Below are 15467 nucleotides of genomic sequence, written 5' to 3'. Positions count from 1 at the left end.
TCATATGAGGGCTTTTTGGACTTTTGCGGTTAAGCTAACATTAGCGGTATTGTCGCGGCCGTTGTCATGAGTTTGTTTTCTAGCAAACCGCAGTCACGCGGGTTCAAAGCCAGCTCCAATTGGATTAAGGGGGGATTGCGGGCTTTCAATGTTTGGATTTTTGAAAAAGAACGGGTAAAAAAAGCTAAACAACATCCCTGCATTATGCACTACGTGTTGTTTGCTAACGGTCTGATGCGATTATTACGCTCACCACGTTTGGCTGCGTTTGCGCGTTTGTGATGATGGGAGCCAGGTGGAGCGTGACTGTTAGCATTGCTTAGCGTCTGGACTTTCAAAGCTGGTTGATCAGGTTATGTAAACGTTCTTCCAGCGCTAATATCGGCACTGCAGCTAGCTCTGTTTTATAGTTTCAAAATGAAGGCTTCTGTTCAGGGTTTTAAGGTTGCTAGCCAGGATCCGGGTTTCAGGCCTGTATTTTATTAAGCTTGACAAGAAACCGGCTAAACGCAGTGTAGCGCCAAACTTGACTATTTGCTAGTTTCTAATGTGACGCAGCCCGTTTAGGCTGTAACTCAGTTTTACATGCAATATACTGTGTATGTGTGTGTTTATATATATATATATATATATATATATATATATATATATATATATATATATATATATATATATATATAACAACCCACAACTAAGAGTTTTGTAGTTGTAAAGCTGGGCAGTGGATGGACGATCACTTAATAGTTCTTTTGTACATCACATGCTTTCCAAATGGATCACACTGATTTTTAGAAGCTGTAAAATGTTTTATTAGGCTGGCGGTGGTCGTCATAGCAACGCCATGTAAAATGCCCACCAGAGTCTAACCGCCATCCCTCCAATTTCCTGCTTATCATCTGACTCTGCCTGAGGTAGAGTTTGTAGTTCCATCCCCATTTTTTTGTCCTTTTTGCGTTTTGTGCATTTCCACCAGAATGGTTGGCGGATGGTTTCAAGCATGTCAAAGTGTGCTTTCAGGTGTCAAATTTGGGTTTCAAGCAAATGTTAGGGTTTTATGTCATGTTTTCAAGCAAGGGGTAAAGTTTGATATTACGGTTTTGATTTCAAAGTAGGGTTTAATTTCAAGCAAAGGTTAAGTTAAAAAATAAGTGATTCTGGCCAGGGTTCGGGTTTCAGTCAAATCTTAGGGTTGAAAATTTGGGTTTCAAAGTACAGGAGCGGTTTTAAGAAAAGACTAGCTTTTTAATATTGGGTTTCAAGTAGGAAAAGAGTTTTTAATTTGGGTCTCAAGGATGGAACGTTAGCATTTAAAAAGTAGGTTTCAGAGTAAGGTTTTAAGTCAAAATTAGGGATTCAAATGAGGGTCAACACTTTTGTCAGTGCCGTGACGCTTGATAACCAAAAGTTCACTTGGAGCTGTTGTAACAACTCACTAGCATGTTTCCAGTAGCCGCGCAGCAGACGTGTGTGCCGTGATAAGCATGTTTACGCTTTTCTGCTTATCAGCGGCGCGACACTTGTGGGCGTTACTTGCTCATTCTCACACATGAGCAACAATTACAGACCCTATAGCGCCCCCCGCAGCCCGACGGGGCAGGACTTTGATGTACAACTCCGGCAATTTGAGAACATTCTGTTGACACATTAGCCTCATGCTACATGCGTGTGTGTGTGTGTGTGGGGGGGGGGGGAGCTCGTTAAAATGGGATTACAGTCAAAAACTTTTAACGCAATTACATCTTCCATTGATCACACTCATGTGCCCATCAGGCAAACATTCCCGACACGGTGGCGTATTTCCTGCTAGGCCGCATTGTGACTCTCGTGTGTCACGGCCCGTTTAGGCAATCAGTTTGACGTCTCTGTTTGACACTGTTTTACAAACATGCACCTGACTAAATGTTTTTACAATAACTTGAAACTTAATGACTTTTAATTCAGTTTCACATCAAGTACAGCCCGTTTAGGCAGTCATTTCACACCAGTCTATGTAGAATACATGTTACTTGCAATTTTCCCTTAAAAAAAAAACAACCACTCACTTAATGCAATGCAGCCCGTTTAGGCAGTCACTTGACGCTGATCTGAGTTGTACACATACACACATTTGTAATTGTATTGCATTTAGATAAAACTTGGTTAAAATCAGTACAGTGCCAAATTTTTCATTTAACCAAGTTTCAAATATTCTGCAGCCCATTTAGGCAGGTTATTTGACACCAATCTGTGTTTTACTATACTATACACATTAATAACCTATTTACAAGAAACTCATTTGAAAAAATGTATGGCACCGTGAAACTTTAGCGGGGTAGCAGTTTCAAATATACCGCAACCCGTTTAAACAGTCATTTGATACCACCATGTTTATGATGCACAGTTTTTTACTGTATGTTTTGGTAACATATTTACAAAATACGTACTAAAACCAAAACTATGCTCTATTTGTCATTCCTCAGTTTTCAATGTACTGCAGTCCTTTTAGCTTTTTTTCCCATTACAGATTGCAATGCAGTTTCTTATAAAGTAAGAACAAAACAAAACGTAACTCCTGCCAGCTCAGTTTCAAATATACCACATATAATACCACTCTGACATACGCACACATATTATCAACATGAGTACACTTAGCTTTTTCAGGATATATTTTTTTAAAATAGTCAAGCACTGAATTTAACAGTGAAGTGCTTTCGCTTTCACTTTCCAAGTTTCCAGCAGCACATTTAGGCGGTTTACTAGGCTGGATCCACTCGCGCGCACACACAAGCTCCCTGTGACACCCAATCAGAGAGAATCTCGTCCAGCATGTGCAACCTCCTGCAGACATAAACAAACACTCTTGAACCTGACACATAAAACCAACCCGTTGAGTCAGCATGGCTTCCTGATGGCTTTAACAAGACACTTTAACTAGCTAAAGCAGTAAAGCATTAGAGAGTAGCCCTACTGGTACAAACATTCATCAGCGTGAGCTTGTGATGTCACATGACTTGACATCATGGTCTTCCCTGACAGCGTTGTAATTAACTGCTGTGTCGGGGGGGGGGGGGGGGGGTCAGATGACGCAATAAAAGACTTGAGAACAGACGGGATCTTAATGGATGCGCGTCCATGGAAACAACAACAGCCGAGGTTAAAATGGAGGACCCGGTTGCCACGGCGTTGTGTTCAATTCCCGTGTGTTAGTGTGCACTCTTCACATTCCTTGCCCCTCCAGACCCTTTGAATGTGCCTCCCACTTCATCCCCTTCACTTTGCCTTTTCCCATCGCTGACCTTCTTCGGCCGTTGTTCCTCTTCCTCTTCGTCTTCGTCGCTCTCACACCCCCCCCCCCCCGAAAACATTTCTTGCTATGACGCTGGCACCACAGCCCGTTTAGGCAATCACTTGACACCAATCTGTGTCTTACATAGATAGACATTACTAACCGCAACAAACTAGATAGAAAAATCCACTTTTTTTCTGGTTAACTCCCTGTTCCAACTACAGTATACTGCAGTCCGTTTTGGCAGTTGACTCGTTGGGCCTGGGTTACTTGCGACTTTAAGCTGATTGCGGTGACGAGTGAAATTTTGAGTCCGACACCACATAGACAAATATCCACACGATAAAGTCCTTCGTAATCAAATACAGCTAAATCAACCCACTCTCTCCTTCCGTAAAAAGAGTTTGAATGAAGCTTCTCTTTTCTCATAGGGTCATAAATCTCCGCTTTCCGTGGTCGCCTCCCTCCTTTCCCACCGTCCTTCTCCATTCAGTGATCGTCTGTGTGGTCCTACTTTGCTTCCCCGTCCTTTCTCCTCTCTGCTCACTTTGATGTTAGCCCGATGAAACCGAAGCCACGTCAACAATCTCACGCAATCAGCGCTAATGCTAACGATCGTGCTAGCTCTAACTTCCAGGATGTAACCTCGTGTGCGGTGAACTTGATTCGCTGTGTGTTTTTAGTGCATACACAAACACGCAATCGCACGTCCGTCAAGTGGCTGCGGGTGGGTGAGCACATTTGCTCTATATTGAGCCGTCACTTCACTTGATTATATACTAAAGTGAAGGTGACCCCCGAGGGGGCCGAGGAGATGAAAAACGGTGTCAGTTGCATCTGTCCTGATTGTCTTGCGGCAAAGGAATCGGGTAATTAGAGTTTGTTGACTGGAAACAAGAGCTCCAGTCTACCGTAAACGTTTGCTGCGCTACTACGCTATCTTTATAGTTTACTTTAGCCTTGACTAATGCATACACGCATTGGTCGAGGCGAAATTGTCACTTCTGACTGCTTTTGAACGCTAACTAGCTCCTCGATCGCAGCCAGTTAGTGTAAGAAGTTGAACTAGACCAGCTACTAAAAATAAATAAATAAATAAATTCATTAATCTGAGCAACAAACTTGAACCAATGAATCGCCTAGCCCCAATGTTAGCATTTAGCTTTAACTCCAAACTGAGCAGTTCTGTCTGGAGGCAGTGTGTGTGTGTGTGTGTGTGTGTGTGTGTGTGTGTGTGTGTGTGTGTGTGTGTGTGTGTGTGTGTGTGTGTGTGTGTGTGTGTGTGTGTGTGTGTTGATGTTTGTGTGTTGAGGCTTGTTAATCCACACTTGTCAGTTTATGCAGCGGTCATGCATGCTACTTGTAATCTCTTAATGGCCTCTCGGGGTGTCTTGTCTGTCCGCCCGCTAACTTCCTGCGTGCAGCTACCCACTAAGCTCAGCCTGTCAAAACATACTGTAAGCTAACTGTCACTCACTCACTAATTGTTTATTTTCCCAAAGCTATCTATTCAAGTCTCTTTGTCGCATGCGCGCGTGTGAGATTAGCTGAGCCGACACGCTCCGAGCTCGATTGCTCATGCCTGTGTTTGACCCTCTGATGCCAGAGTCATCGTCTGGGTGGTCGCTCATCTGCCACTGTCTATAAAAGCGTCATCAAATATGAACAGAGGGGGACAGCTGTGTGTTTTTCTAGCTGCATCAGGTTGCCCCCTATATGCTAAAAGTGGTACTGCGTGGCAAGCTGAGTCTGTGGCAGGCTGCAAAGTTTTCCAACATGTTCTCCAATCTTGGCCGCATTGATATTTTTACATATTAAGTTTTCATTTTCCATTCATCCGCCTGTTTTTTTTATACCGTAGATCCCATTCAGTGCCGCGGGGAAGATGAAGAGCGGTGCCAGCTGTTCAAAATTCAGTGCAGCGACATGTCGACAGACAATATAACAACACTCACAGGCATATATTCTTTATTCTGTGCGGAAAGCAACTAATATTGCTGCAACTTATTGAGTCATCTTGTTGACATTTTCTAGACAAAATGTTGGACTATTTAGCTTTATTTTAGTGGATTAAATTGAAGTTTAGAGGACACGTCAGTCCTTTTCCTCATCCTGCTCATCATGTTTCCTGCCATCCTCATCCTCTTATCACCCAGCTTGTCATTTTGAGTTGTATGTTTTTTTGCAGCATCTCAGTTATTGTGTCAGCGTGACCTTGCTACGAAGGACAATTTGGAGGGGGGTTGAAGGTCGGTAAAAGGTGCCTTATAGCGATATGAGACACTTCATGTAGTTCTGCTGTTTTTACACGTAGAGAACGTGTCACAAAAGGCGGCATTGTCCGTGCGGGGTGAGAAGCGGTGACACGTTTTCGTGCTGAATGAATGAAAGGAGCCATTCACTTCACGACACAATGCAAAGCTTATAATCGTGCTCTATTTCTGTGGATTCGTGTCATTTCTACTCCTTTTTTAAATTTTTTATTTTTATTATTTTTTATTTTATTTTATTTTTTTATTTTATTTATTTTTTTATAAAGCAAAGCAAAAAATATACACTTCAGTGTAACTGTCATAGTGGACATAACATAAGGTACACAAAAAAAAAGTTAATTGAGAGGTATTCATTGGACCAATTTGTTTTCTTATTGTGGTCTGCAGTTGAAAACTGCTGTAGAAACTCGTACGTAGCAAAGTTGCTGCTTACCAGTGGGACTTTGTATTATTGGTCTCTCCTGCCACACGGTGGTGAGCAGTGGTTGCAGTCCTGGTCTCACTTGCCACAAGCTTGTCTTATTATTCCTCTTTATGCAGTAATTATAATAATGTAGTCCTTTAAGAATTGATAAGGGTTGTTTACTGAACAAAGCGTGTTGTTAATGTAATTCCTAAATGACCCCAACTGTATCGAGCTTGTCATCTGTTACTTTGCATATATGTCCTCTGGGAGGCGCTATCAAACCTTTACTTTTTAATTCAATTGTTAGATAGCCGTTACATGAAAACTAATGCTAATAAATATTGCATATAACATTTCCCCAACAAACGGATATATCGTTTATTTCTGTCACTAACGTTCACGCGCGCTTCTTTCTGAAGTGCGAGTAACAGGAGACGTCCATTCGCGCTCTCCCGCGGCTGGCTCGGTCTTTGACCCTCTCCTCTGTACCCTCAACCCACATCCTCCACCACCGGCGTCATAGTCAGCTGATGTCCAAAAGGTAAAAATAAAATCAAAATATCACAGCCGGGATGCGTCACTCCGGTCATGGCAACGCTGATAAACACCAAAGCACATTTCACTTCTTTGACCCTCCTGTTGCTGCCTGTTCATGGGTCAGTTGTTTTTTAGATCTAAAAAAAATATATGTAAAAGGCCAGCAAAAGAAACATAATCTAAAATTTCTCCTAAAAGAATCATAAAAAATGCTAATTGAAATTTTATACAAATCCTTTATTTGTAAGTGTGTATGTATGGTTGTGTCAAAGGAATAAGATGGACATTGTGCTGCTCTTACGGGTATGCGTACTTTGGCCAGTCATTTCAAGTTGCTGACCACCAATGCTGTATGAAAACTACCCGACTTCCATTAATTCAAGCTTCCAATATACCGCAACCCGTTTAGGCAGTCACTTGACACCGATCTCTTGTACAAATAAACACCTTACAACAATCTATTAACTCATTTGCTCCTAAAAAAAAGTATAAAATACGTTCTATTTTAAATATTACCATGCTCCCAAAGATGTATTTATACATTTTTAATGTTTTTTTTAATTCTAGAACATACATAAGGCTTTGATGCAGCCTCTGAACTGAAGAGAATGGTAATGGCAAAGGTAGTTATTACAAAAACGGCCAGCAGAGTATAAGAGATCAACCAGGGCCATGTTGCAACAAAGCTTTTAAAGAGATTTGTGAACAAGGATGAAGCTTAGCTATATTCTAATTCTAATTGCTGTAAAATTGGTAGGTTCCATGTTTTTATAGCAATAGAACACGATATTCTGTGGGCCTCGCAAAATCAGTCAAAATCCAGTCAAACAGCCGGGAGCGAAGGGGGTTGCTTCAGTGAAAATGTCTGGGAGTGAATGAGTTAAAAAAAAGGGTACAGCTTAAGTCCTGTCAACTCAAGTTTCCAGTAGATCACCAATCTGCTTTGCATATACATTACTTACATATTTAAATGTTTTACTTATAGTATACCACAGCCCGTTTAGGCAGCCACAGGAAGTGCAGTTTGTGGCTTCCTGCTTTCGAGTTTCATTCGCCCAAATGCTCTGCGATGACTTGATTGGAGGAAATGGAAATTCATTCTAGGGGGTGAGTGAGCTTTAGAGAGAGAGAGAGAGAGAGAGAGAGAGAGGGAAAGAGGGAGGGCAACTCCACGGAGAGAAGCACTGTGCACTTGTTAAGCTGGCTAGTTTTGTGTTTGTGATCCCATGAGATGCTTTCGTTTTCCTTTGGATCCTAACCGGGCGTCTTTCTTGGGGAGGGGTCATGGACTTTCTGTGCGACCCGGGCGTCATGGTGCCCATCCTGGTGGCAACGGTGCACTTCCTCACCGCGGCCGGCTTTTGGTTCTACCGCCGCCGTCATCGTCAGCGTCTCCTCGCGCCACTCGTGCTTCAAGGAGGTAATAACGGCCCCTGACAGGAAGGAAGTAGATCTTGTCATATTAGCCATTAGCGTCACACACTTCCTGTTGAGACTCCACCCACTTTTTGATTTCAGTCACAATTTTTGCATGTTAGTTCTTAATTAGCTTTTGTGTTGCGCATGGCATCCTATTAGCTATTTTGGCCTTTCGGGAATGGACACCTGTTACCTTGTCGGGTCTTAGCATGTAGCATTAGCGCTCCAGGCTTGCTAACGCGAAACCATGTCCACGGTTCTATTTTAAAGGCAGACACGTTGTTTCTCCTGTTACAGTGAAACAACCCGCGTACGAGTATTTGCTCGTGCGCCGAGTCCATATTTGGATCCAAAAGTGAGGCCATGCTTTATCAGAAGCTTTGTTAAACTGTTGGCCGCTTGCTCTGTGAGCTGTTGATGCAAGTGGACTTCCAGTAAGCCTCTCGTGTGCATTTTTTTTTTCCACTTCTAAACTTTCTGGCCACAACATTCACAACATAAATTCATCTCCACTGGCTATTGAGATCTAATCCAAACTAACAATGAGTCCAATAGTGCTCAGTTTCTGTGACCTTGATTCAGTTGCTGTCTGTGTTTGCGTCTTCCGACTTAGGTGGGAATGTAAGGCTGAATGGTTATTTGTTCTTTATGCCCTGCGATTGGCTGGCGACCAGTCCAGGGGTGGACCCATCCTCTCGCCCAAAGTCAGCCGGGATGGGCTCCAGCACACCCACGACTCACTGATCACATTTGTCAAACCTACCCAAGCTAATGAGATCCAATCAAATATAGTCTCATGTATCAAAACACCTATAAGGCTTCGTTTTTATTAATTTGACACATTTTTTTGTCTGCTTTAATACTGGAGTCCCTCAGGACTGCGTGCTGGGGCCCTGATTGTTTTGTCGCTTAATGTCAAATTCCTCTCATTTGTGACTTCCTCTTGCTTAATACCAAATTCCTCATCTAACCTTTTATTTTGTTTGTTTATATTGTTCCCCATATCCAGCAATTGGCCAGAACTTCCAGCTCGGGCCACATTGCAGGCTTAGCGTCTTAAGCTCATTTAGGATTTGTTGCTTTTGCACGCGACTGATTTGATCTGCTTGCAGTGTGGTTTTCTCGAACGATTGCTCAGTACCTTGGCGTGAGAGGTAAAACACATGCTGAGCTTTCTGGACTGACTGAGGGCTGTGTTTAATATTTCTCCTTGACTTCGATGCTTACCTTTTATGGTGCAGGTGTACCTAATGACGTGGTCCTAGATAGTCCGGTAGTAAAAACTGGGGGGGGGGGGGGGAGCAGGAACTCGGAGAGGAATTTGAAGCTGGCATTCCCCCTTAATAATTTAACATGTCCCAGGTGTTAGATAACACTTTAAGATGCTTTTTGACCCAATACCTTTCAAAATCAAGATGAATGCACTTTACTCAGCAAATGTTTTAACATCTTCAGCACTTTCTATTCAAGACTTCAGAATTACTTCTGCAGTTGCTGTTCAGATTTGCGCGTGTGGCGAATGCAACAGACAACCAACCTCCCACTCTTGTGTCAACATTGTCGCTTGGCAATCAAGTACGTGCCGCTTACCAGAAGCTCTAACCCTAATCTGTGCCTCCATCAAAACAAAAGTGTTTCAGTTGACGTAGTGTTTCACTAGCCGCCAAGTCACTGGCGCAGCGTAATGAGCGCTATAGTTTGTAAGAGCGGGGGCAGAATAGGAGAGAGATTTACTTGGTTAAGTTGGTTTAACCAGCTCTTAAAAAAAAATTATACATAAGGAGATCCCTTAAAAACTAAATAGAATACTACAAGGGCCCCGAGGTGCAGCCCTGAGGGACATTGACTTCACAACAAACTACATTTTCGTCAAATTACACCAAAGTGATCTTGAGTTACCTTGTAAAAGAGTAGACCAACTTTTCTTTACCCAATGAAGTGTGCTGTAAATTTATTAGTCGATGAGATGATCTTGTGTCGTTTGGTAGAACAAGAAGTTGACATGAATATAAGCACTCGCGCATTTTCTCCCATTTGGCCACACGAGGGCAGTGTATGCTGCTTGCTCATCTGATGAGTATTGTAGGCTCCTTAGTAGCGTGGCTAGTACGTGGGCGGCTTGTTGTTGAGCTTCACTTGCGATTAGAAGACGGACTATTAATCAGAGTGAAAGTGAAACCGAAAAAGGAGAAGATCATACGATGCCAGTAAGTGCGAGTGAGGGAGATTAGAGCGAGAGGAGCGCTAATCTGAGTGCTTCATGTCAGACGAACGCTGGACCAGAAGCCAGGAAAAAAGAAAGAAGGACGGGAGTTGCCCAGAGGGAAATGGAGACTTAAGTGTGCACGTGAGAGCTGTCATTTGATGATGTCACTTTGTGCTTTGGTTTTGCATCCACGGTTTTTAAAACATGTCGCAAAACATCATTTAATAGAATGTAAAAGAATAAAGATGCTATTCCTTAGCTTGTTTATGGTGTTGTGCATTGGTTGCTAGCATTAAGCTAAGCGGACTGACTTTCCTGAGGCAAAGCATTAAAAAAAAAAAGAAGTATTTTTTGAATATGACTCAGCATCCGCAGCTCGTGCCGACTCGCTGCTTCCCACCTCTCTCCTGCTTGGCTCTGTTTTGGTTTGAACATGACACAGCAAAACTTTCCCCGGCCAGGAGGCGTCGGGATGCGAGGAAGCAAGCAAGGCGGAGCTTCCAGGGTGAAGGGCTGTGATTGGATGCAGGCTTCTAAAATTAGGAACAATTACAGACTTGGCTGAATCGCGGGCTGGCCGTGAATGCTGAGAGCTGCTTGATGAGGAAAATGAGACCGAAAACACAAGAGACTTAAAAAGTGACAGTCGGTGTAAAAATAGAATTCCGTTAGCGTCGCCGAGTGAGGCGAGAAGATGAGGAAGTGCCTCACAGAGCCTCGGCCAGCTGATCTCTGCAGAGGGAGCGAGGGAAGGAAGGCGGGGAAAGTGAAGTCATTTAGCTGAGAGGAGGGGACAGAGGAGAGGAAGGCACCCTGACACAACACGTGTGCAGAGCGCCACACAAGCACGGTGCCGACGGGCCGGGGCGACATGGCGGGAGAGGACGGCTGAGGGGGATTTGCCGGCTGCCGGCCTCGGGGCAGATTAGGACGTCTTGTGGACACTCTTGGAGGGACTATGTGGCCTGACTACCAGAATGAGTCTCGCCTCAACGCGCACCTGCACTCGCTCATGTGCTGTGCAGGTGGGTGTGAGAGTGACAGGATGTGCGTGTTTGTGTGTTTTAAGTGATTGAGAGGGAGAGAGAGAGAGAGAGTGAGAGAGAATATATGTTTGAAAAAGGGTGTGAGAGTAAATGTGAGACAAAATGTTTTGCTGTGTGAGAGTGTGGTTTTGTGTGAGAGAATGAGAGAAAGTCAGTGTGAGAGTGGGTGGCTATGAGAGGGTGTGTATGAATTTGTGTGAGAAACTGTCTGCATTTGTGTGTGTGAGAGTGCATGTGCATGTATGAGTTTTCTGAGACTGTGTGTGATTGTATATGAGAGTGAGTGTGCATGTGACATTGAGTGAGAGATTGTGCTGGTTTGTGTGAATGAGAAAGTTTGTGTGTGTGAGAGTATGAGAATGTGTGTGTGAATGAGAGAGTATGTGTGTGTGTGGAATATGAGTGTGAGAGTAAATGTGAGACAGTATGTGTTCCTGTGAGTGTGGTTGTTTGTGAATGTAGTCTGAGAGTATGAGAGAAAGTCGAGTGTGAGTATACAAGAGTGTGAGTGTGTGGTTATGAGAGGGTGTGTATTAATTTGTGTGAGAGACTGTGTGTGAGAGAGTGCATGTATGAGTTTTACTGAGACTGTGTGTATGACTGTATATGAGAGTGAGTGTGCATGTGACAGTGAGTGTGAGAGATTGTTCTGGTTTGTGTTAATGAGAGAGTGTGTGTGTGTGTGTGTGTGCATTTGTGTGTGAGAGTATGAAAATGTATCTATGTGCATGAGAGAGTATGTGTTTGTGCATGTGTGTATGTGGAAAGTGTGTGGTAGAGTATGAGTATGTGTGCTCGTCTCTGTCCATGAGTGTTTGTGTGAATGAAAGTGTAAATGTGTGAGAGGGAGAGTGCGTGTCAACAATAAATCCCCCATTGTATCGTGAACGAGTGCCAATGTGTGCCAGTTACCTCCACACTGTAATGCTGCACACACATTTTATTTTATGACACATTTTCTACTTTATAATCATACACTATACATGTGTGTGAATATATGTGAGAAATATATATATATATATATATATATTTTAAAAGCACCTGCAAGCATATTTGCTCTCAGCTGAGCCACCCGAGCAGCAGGTTTGGGGAGCAAGGCGTGTTGCAGTGTGGTGAAACTATGTCGCAAGCGCTTGTTGAAAGACTCGCTCGCTGACTTCCTGCTTCTATTGTAAAATTGGCGTACGCGTGTGCGTACGCGTACGTTGACTTTGAGACACTTCACCTACTTAATCCTCAATCCAACAACCTGGTCAGAAAGCCGTTCTACTTTAGGAGCAGTTGAAGGTCTTTAGAGCCTGTGTGTGTGCGTGTGTGTGTGCGTGTGTGTGTGTGTGCACGAGCAGGAAGTGATAACGTCCATCTCCACGTGGCTTGGCGCTCTGTCTCCGTGGCAACAGCTAAACACCTGTTTTTCCACGCTGCCGCGCTCTTCAAGCCAAACATAGCAACATTCGGCCAATGCTTTTTATTTTGGAGCACTTTTTCCAAAAGAGCTGCATTTCGGTGATCTCAGCGGACATTAACATAATGTTTTCAAAATAAGGCGGTGGCTTAAAAGGTGTTGTACAAACACAAGGAAGGAATGGAAGTACATGAGAGTTTCTCCCAGGTGGGATGATGTCACAAGGAGACGGAGAAGAGGGAGATTGTTTCCAGCAGTGTGTGTGTGTGTGTGTGTGTGTGTGTGTGTGTGTGTGTGTGTGTGTGTGTGTGTGTGTGTGTGTGTGTGTGTTGTTTGCGGTGGGAGAGAGGAGGCAGGAGATAAGACGTTGGCGGCCCATCATCCGCTTCTATTCCCAGAACAAATGCATCACCCCTCTGGACCGCAATGGCCGTCCCGGAACAAGATTGACCATTGAGACAAAACACAACACAGGCCTCCGCCAAGGCCCTAATTTGGATCATTGTACACCTTCACAAATGTTTTGTGTACACACACTGATCTGCATATGAGCTGGCCTAAAGGAGGCATGTATAGATAGATTGAACAATAAGGGGTCCCGGCGTTGACCCTTGGGGAGCCTCATATCTTATACTGAGACACCAATTTCAGCAAAGGCACTACAGTCATTCATGTATTTCAGACCTACAGCTCGTATATAAAGAAAAAAGATCATCACAAGAGAGAATAAAATGTTAAACGTAAATATTAGTATTTATTTATTTATTTTTTTTTTTTCTAAAGAGCTCAGTATTGTTCATTCGGTAATGTCATCATCATTGCTCTTTTTTTTTTTTTTGGTATGTGTATGTGCGTGCGTGCGTGCGTGTATTTGTTAGCTCACCAAAAACCTATTAGAAAAAATCCCATACCGTTCACCTAAACCAAACAAATATTAGTATTTATACATATACGTTATGCTTTTTTTCATCCCCTTACAAACCAGTTAAGTCAAAAAACTACACACAAGGTTTAAAACCGACTGACATATTAGCGGTCACTAATGGACATCCGACCTCATGTTGTACTTTTGTCTCATGCGTCATTTTGCAGCGTAAACAACTACAATGTGCTAAAGCTCAAGCGTGCCAACAAAAACAATTATTGTCCATCAGCCACAATGCAGGCCCTTCGCAAACCCTGCAAATTTACCGGAAAAGACGTCGGTGTGAGTGTGTCGACTGAGGGGGAAATCCAACACGATCGAAATGAAAGTGTTTTCGATGATGTCATTAACCCTCGCTCTCTCTCTCTCGATTCCCTGCAGACGAGCGTGACAGAGTTCAGAAGAAGACTTTCACAAAATGGGTCAACAAGCATCTCATCAAGGTACTTGCATGTTTGCCGTTCACTATTCACATATTAGTAGTGGAGTTTGTGCTGTTTTTCAAACACCCTAAAGACGCCTCAAGATGGCGCCAAAGCTCAGTCAAATCTAAAAGTACTACATTGGCATCAAGGAAATATGTTGAAGCGATGTCATCACTGCCAGGGTTGATTAATAAGGGCCATTAACAAATCTTTTTACAATCAATTATTCCTATCGATTACTTGGGTAATTGAGTAAAAACAAGTTATTTAAATTGACATATTGCTCCATCTTGTGATCGAACCAATTATCGATTGTGTGCACCCAAACAACAATATCCAAAGTTACTGCGGCTTCCTGAGGAGCTTGAACCGATGTATGTCTGTATTATACTGCCCCCCGGTGGCCAAGGTGCGCACACCGGTCGGAGCAGTCCAATATGCATTGCATTGAAGCATAAACGGTAGAATTCTTCACACTCTTTTTTTTAATTAAGTATTTAACGTATATTTTAGACTACAATTTTACATATAAAACAAACAACCACCACACAGGTCATTTTCAATGATTCCATTTTTACCGACAGCTGGTATAGCGGCACGTCGAAGCACGCCGTGCCGTTTGTGCCACAGCTGTGAAGTGCACTGTGTGGCTTTGTAATCTGCACACAAGCACACGGCGATTGTGAGAAATGGAATGCAGGGTGTCCGTGTCACACGACTGAGGAACGAACGAGGCGTCTGTCTGAATACCCCCCCCCCCCCCCCCCCCCTGCAACTGTAAACTGTGAGGCAACTGCGCCAATAGCGGCCGCTGGCACATGTAACTCAATATCGGCGAGTGTGCAAATGTAGGTCACCAACCACTCAACTGCATTTGGGGTAAAGGACTGAGTGCTAGGATGCTCAAAAAAAAAAAACATTTTAATAAATGATCTTTTTGAATGTCCTGAACTCGCACTGTGTATGTAATGTGCCCCCTAGTGGCAGCTATTGGATGTTTTGCTGAAAAAAAAAAAACAATCAATCAATAAAAGCACAACCATCCTAAAGACAAAAATGATCACAATAATAATTGAAAAGCATTACTTAGAAAATAAAATAAGCACCAAACCTGTGCAGAAGAAACCCGTGGAAAGACTCCACAATTTGACTGCAGCAAGCGCTAAAAAGCAAAGAAAGCTGGCCGGCCTCCGCCTTCCTGTTCAGTGACATCATCCTCGCCAAGTTTGCTCAGTGCGTTGCAAACATACACACCTTGAATTGAGTCTTTCGGCTGCACAGGTGTGTGTGTGTGTGTGTGTGTGTGTAGTGTACACACTCACAGCTGCTGGTATGCGCACACACACAAATCCGGCCGATGAGGATTCGGAAGTTGTGTCCATCCTGCTCGAATTGCTTGAAAGCAGCGTGCCTAATAAAAAGTGCACAAAGCTATAAAGAGATTGTAGCATCCGTTTTCATGTCAGCGGCACATCTTAAAAGTCCAGCTCTTGTTATCTGCAGTAATGTCAACTGTCGAAATGTTTTCCCGTAAACTGCTCGATGACAACATCCTGTCAG

At 43.3% G+C, this 15467-nt stretch overlaps 1 protein-coding gene across 1 annotated transcript in view; it reads left to right on the top strand.

Annotated features, from left to right (window-relative positions):
- macf1a (microtubule actin crosslinking factor 1a) overlaps positions 1-15467 on the top strand; it is a 131233-nt gene that overhangs the window by 26231 nt on the left and 89535 nt on the right. Inside the window, exon 3 of the mRNA XM_086062443.1 lies at positions 13864-13925. Coding sequence (XP_085918569.1) covers positions 13864-13925 — 62 coding nt within the window. The remainder of the gene's footprint in view (positions 1-13863; positions 13926-15467) is intronic.

This window comes from Leptonotus elevatus, chromosome 19, assembly GCF_054856555.1.
Source record: "Leptonotus elevatus isolate MCC_2025b chromosome 19, RoL_Lele_1.0, whole genome shotgun sequence".
Taxonomy (NCBI): domain Eukaryota; kingdom Metazoa; phylum Chordata; class Actinopteri; order Syngnathiformes; family Syngnathidae; genus Leptonotus; species Leptonotus elevatus.
Note: the sequence above shows the minus strand (reverse complement) of the source record. Positions and strands in the feature narration are given on the sequence as shown.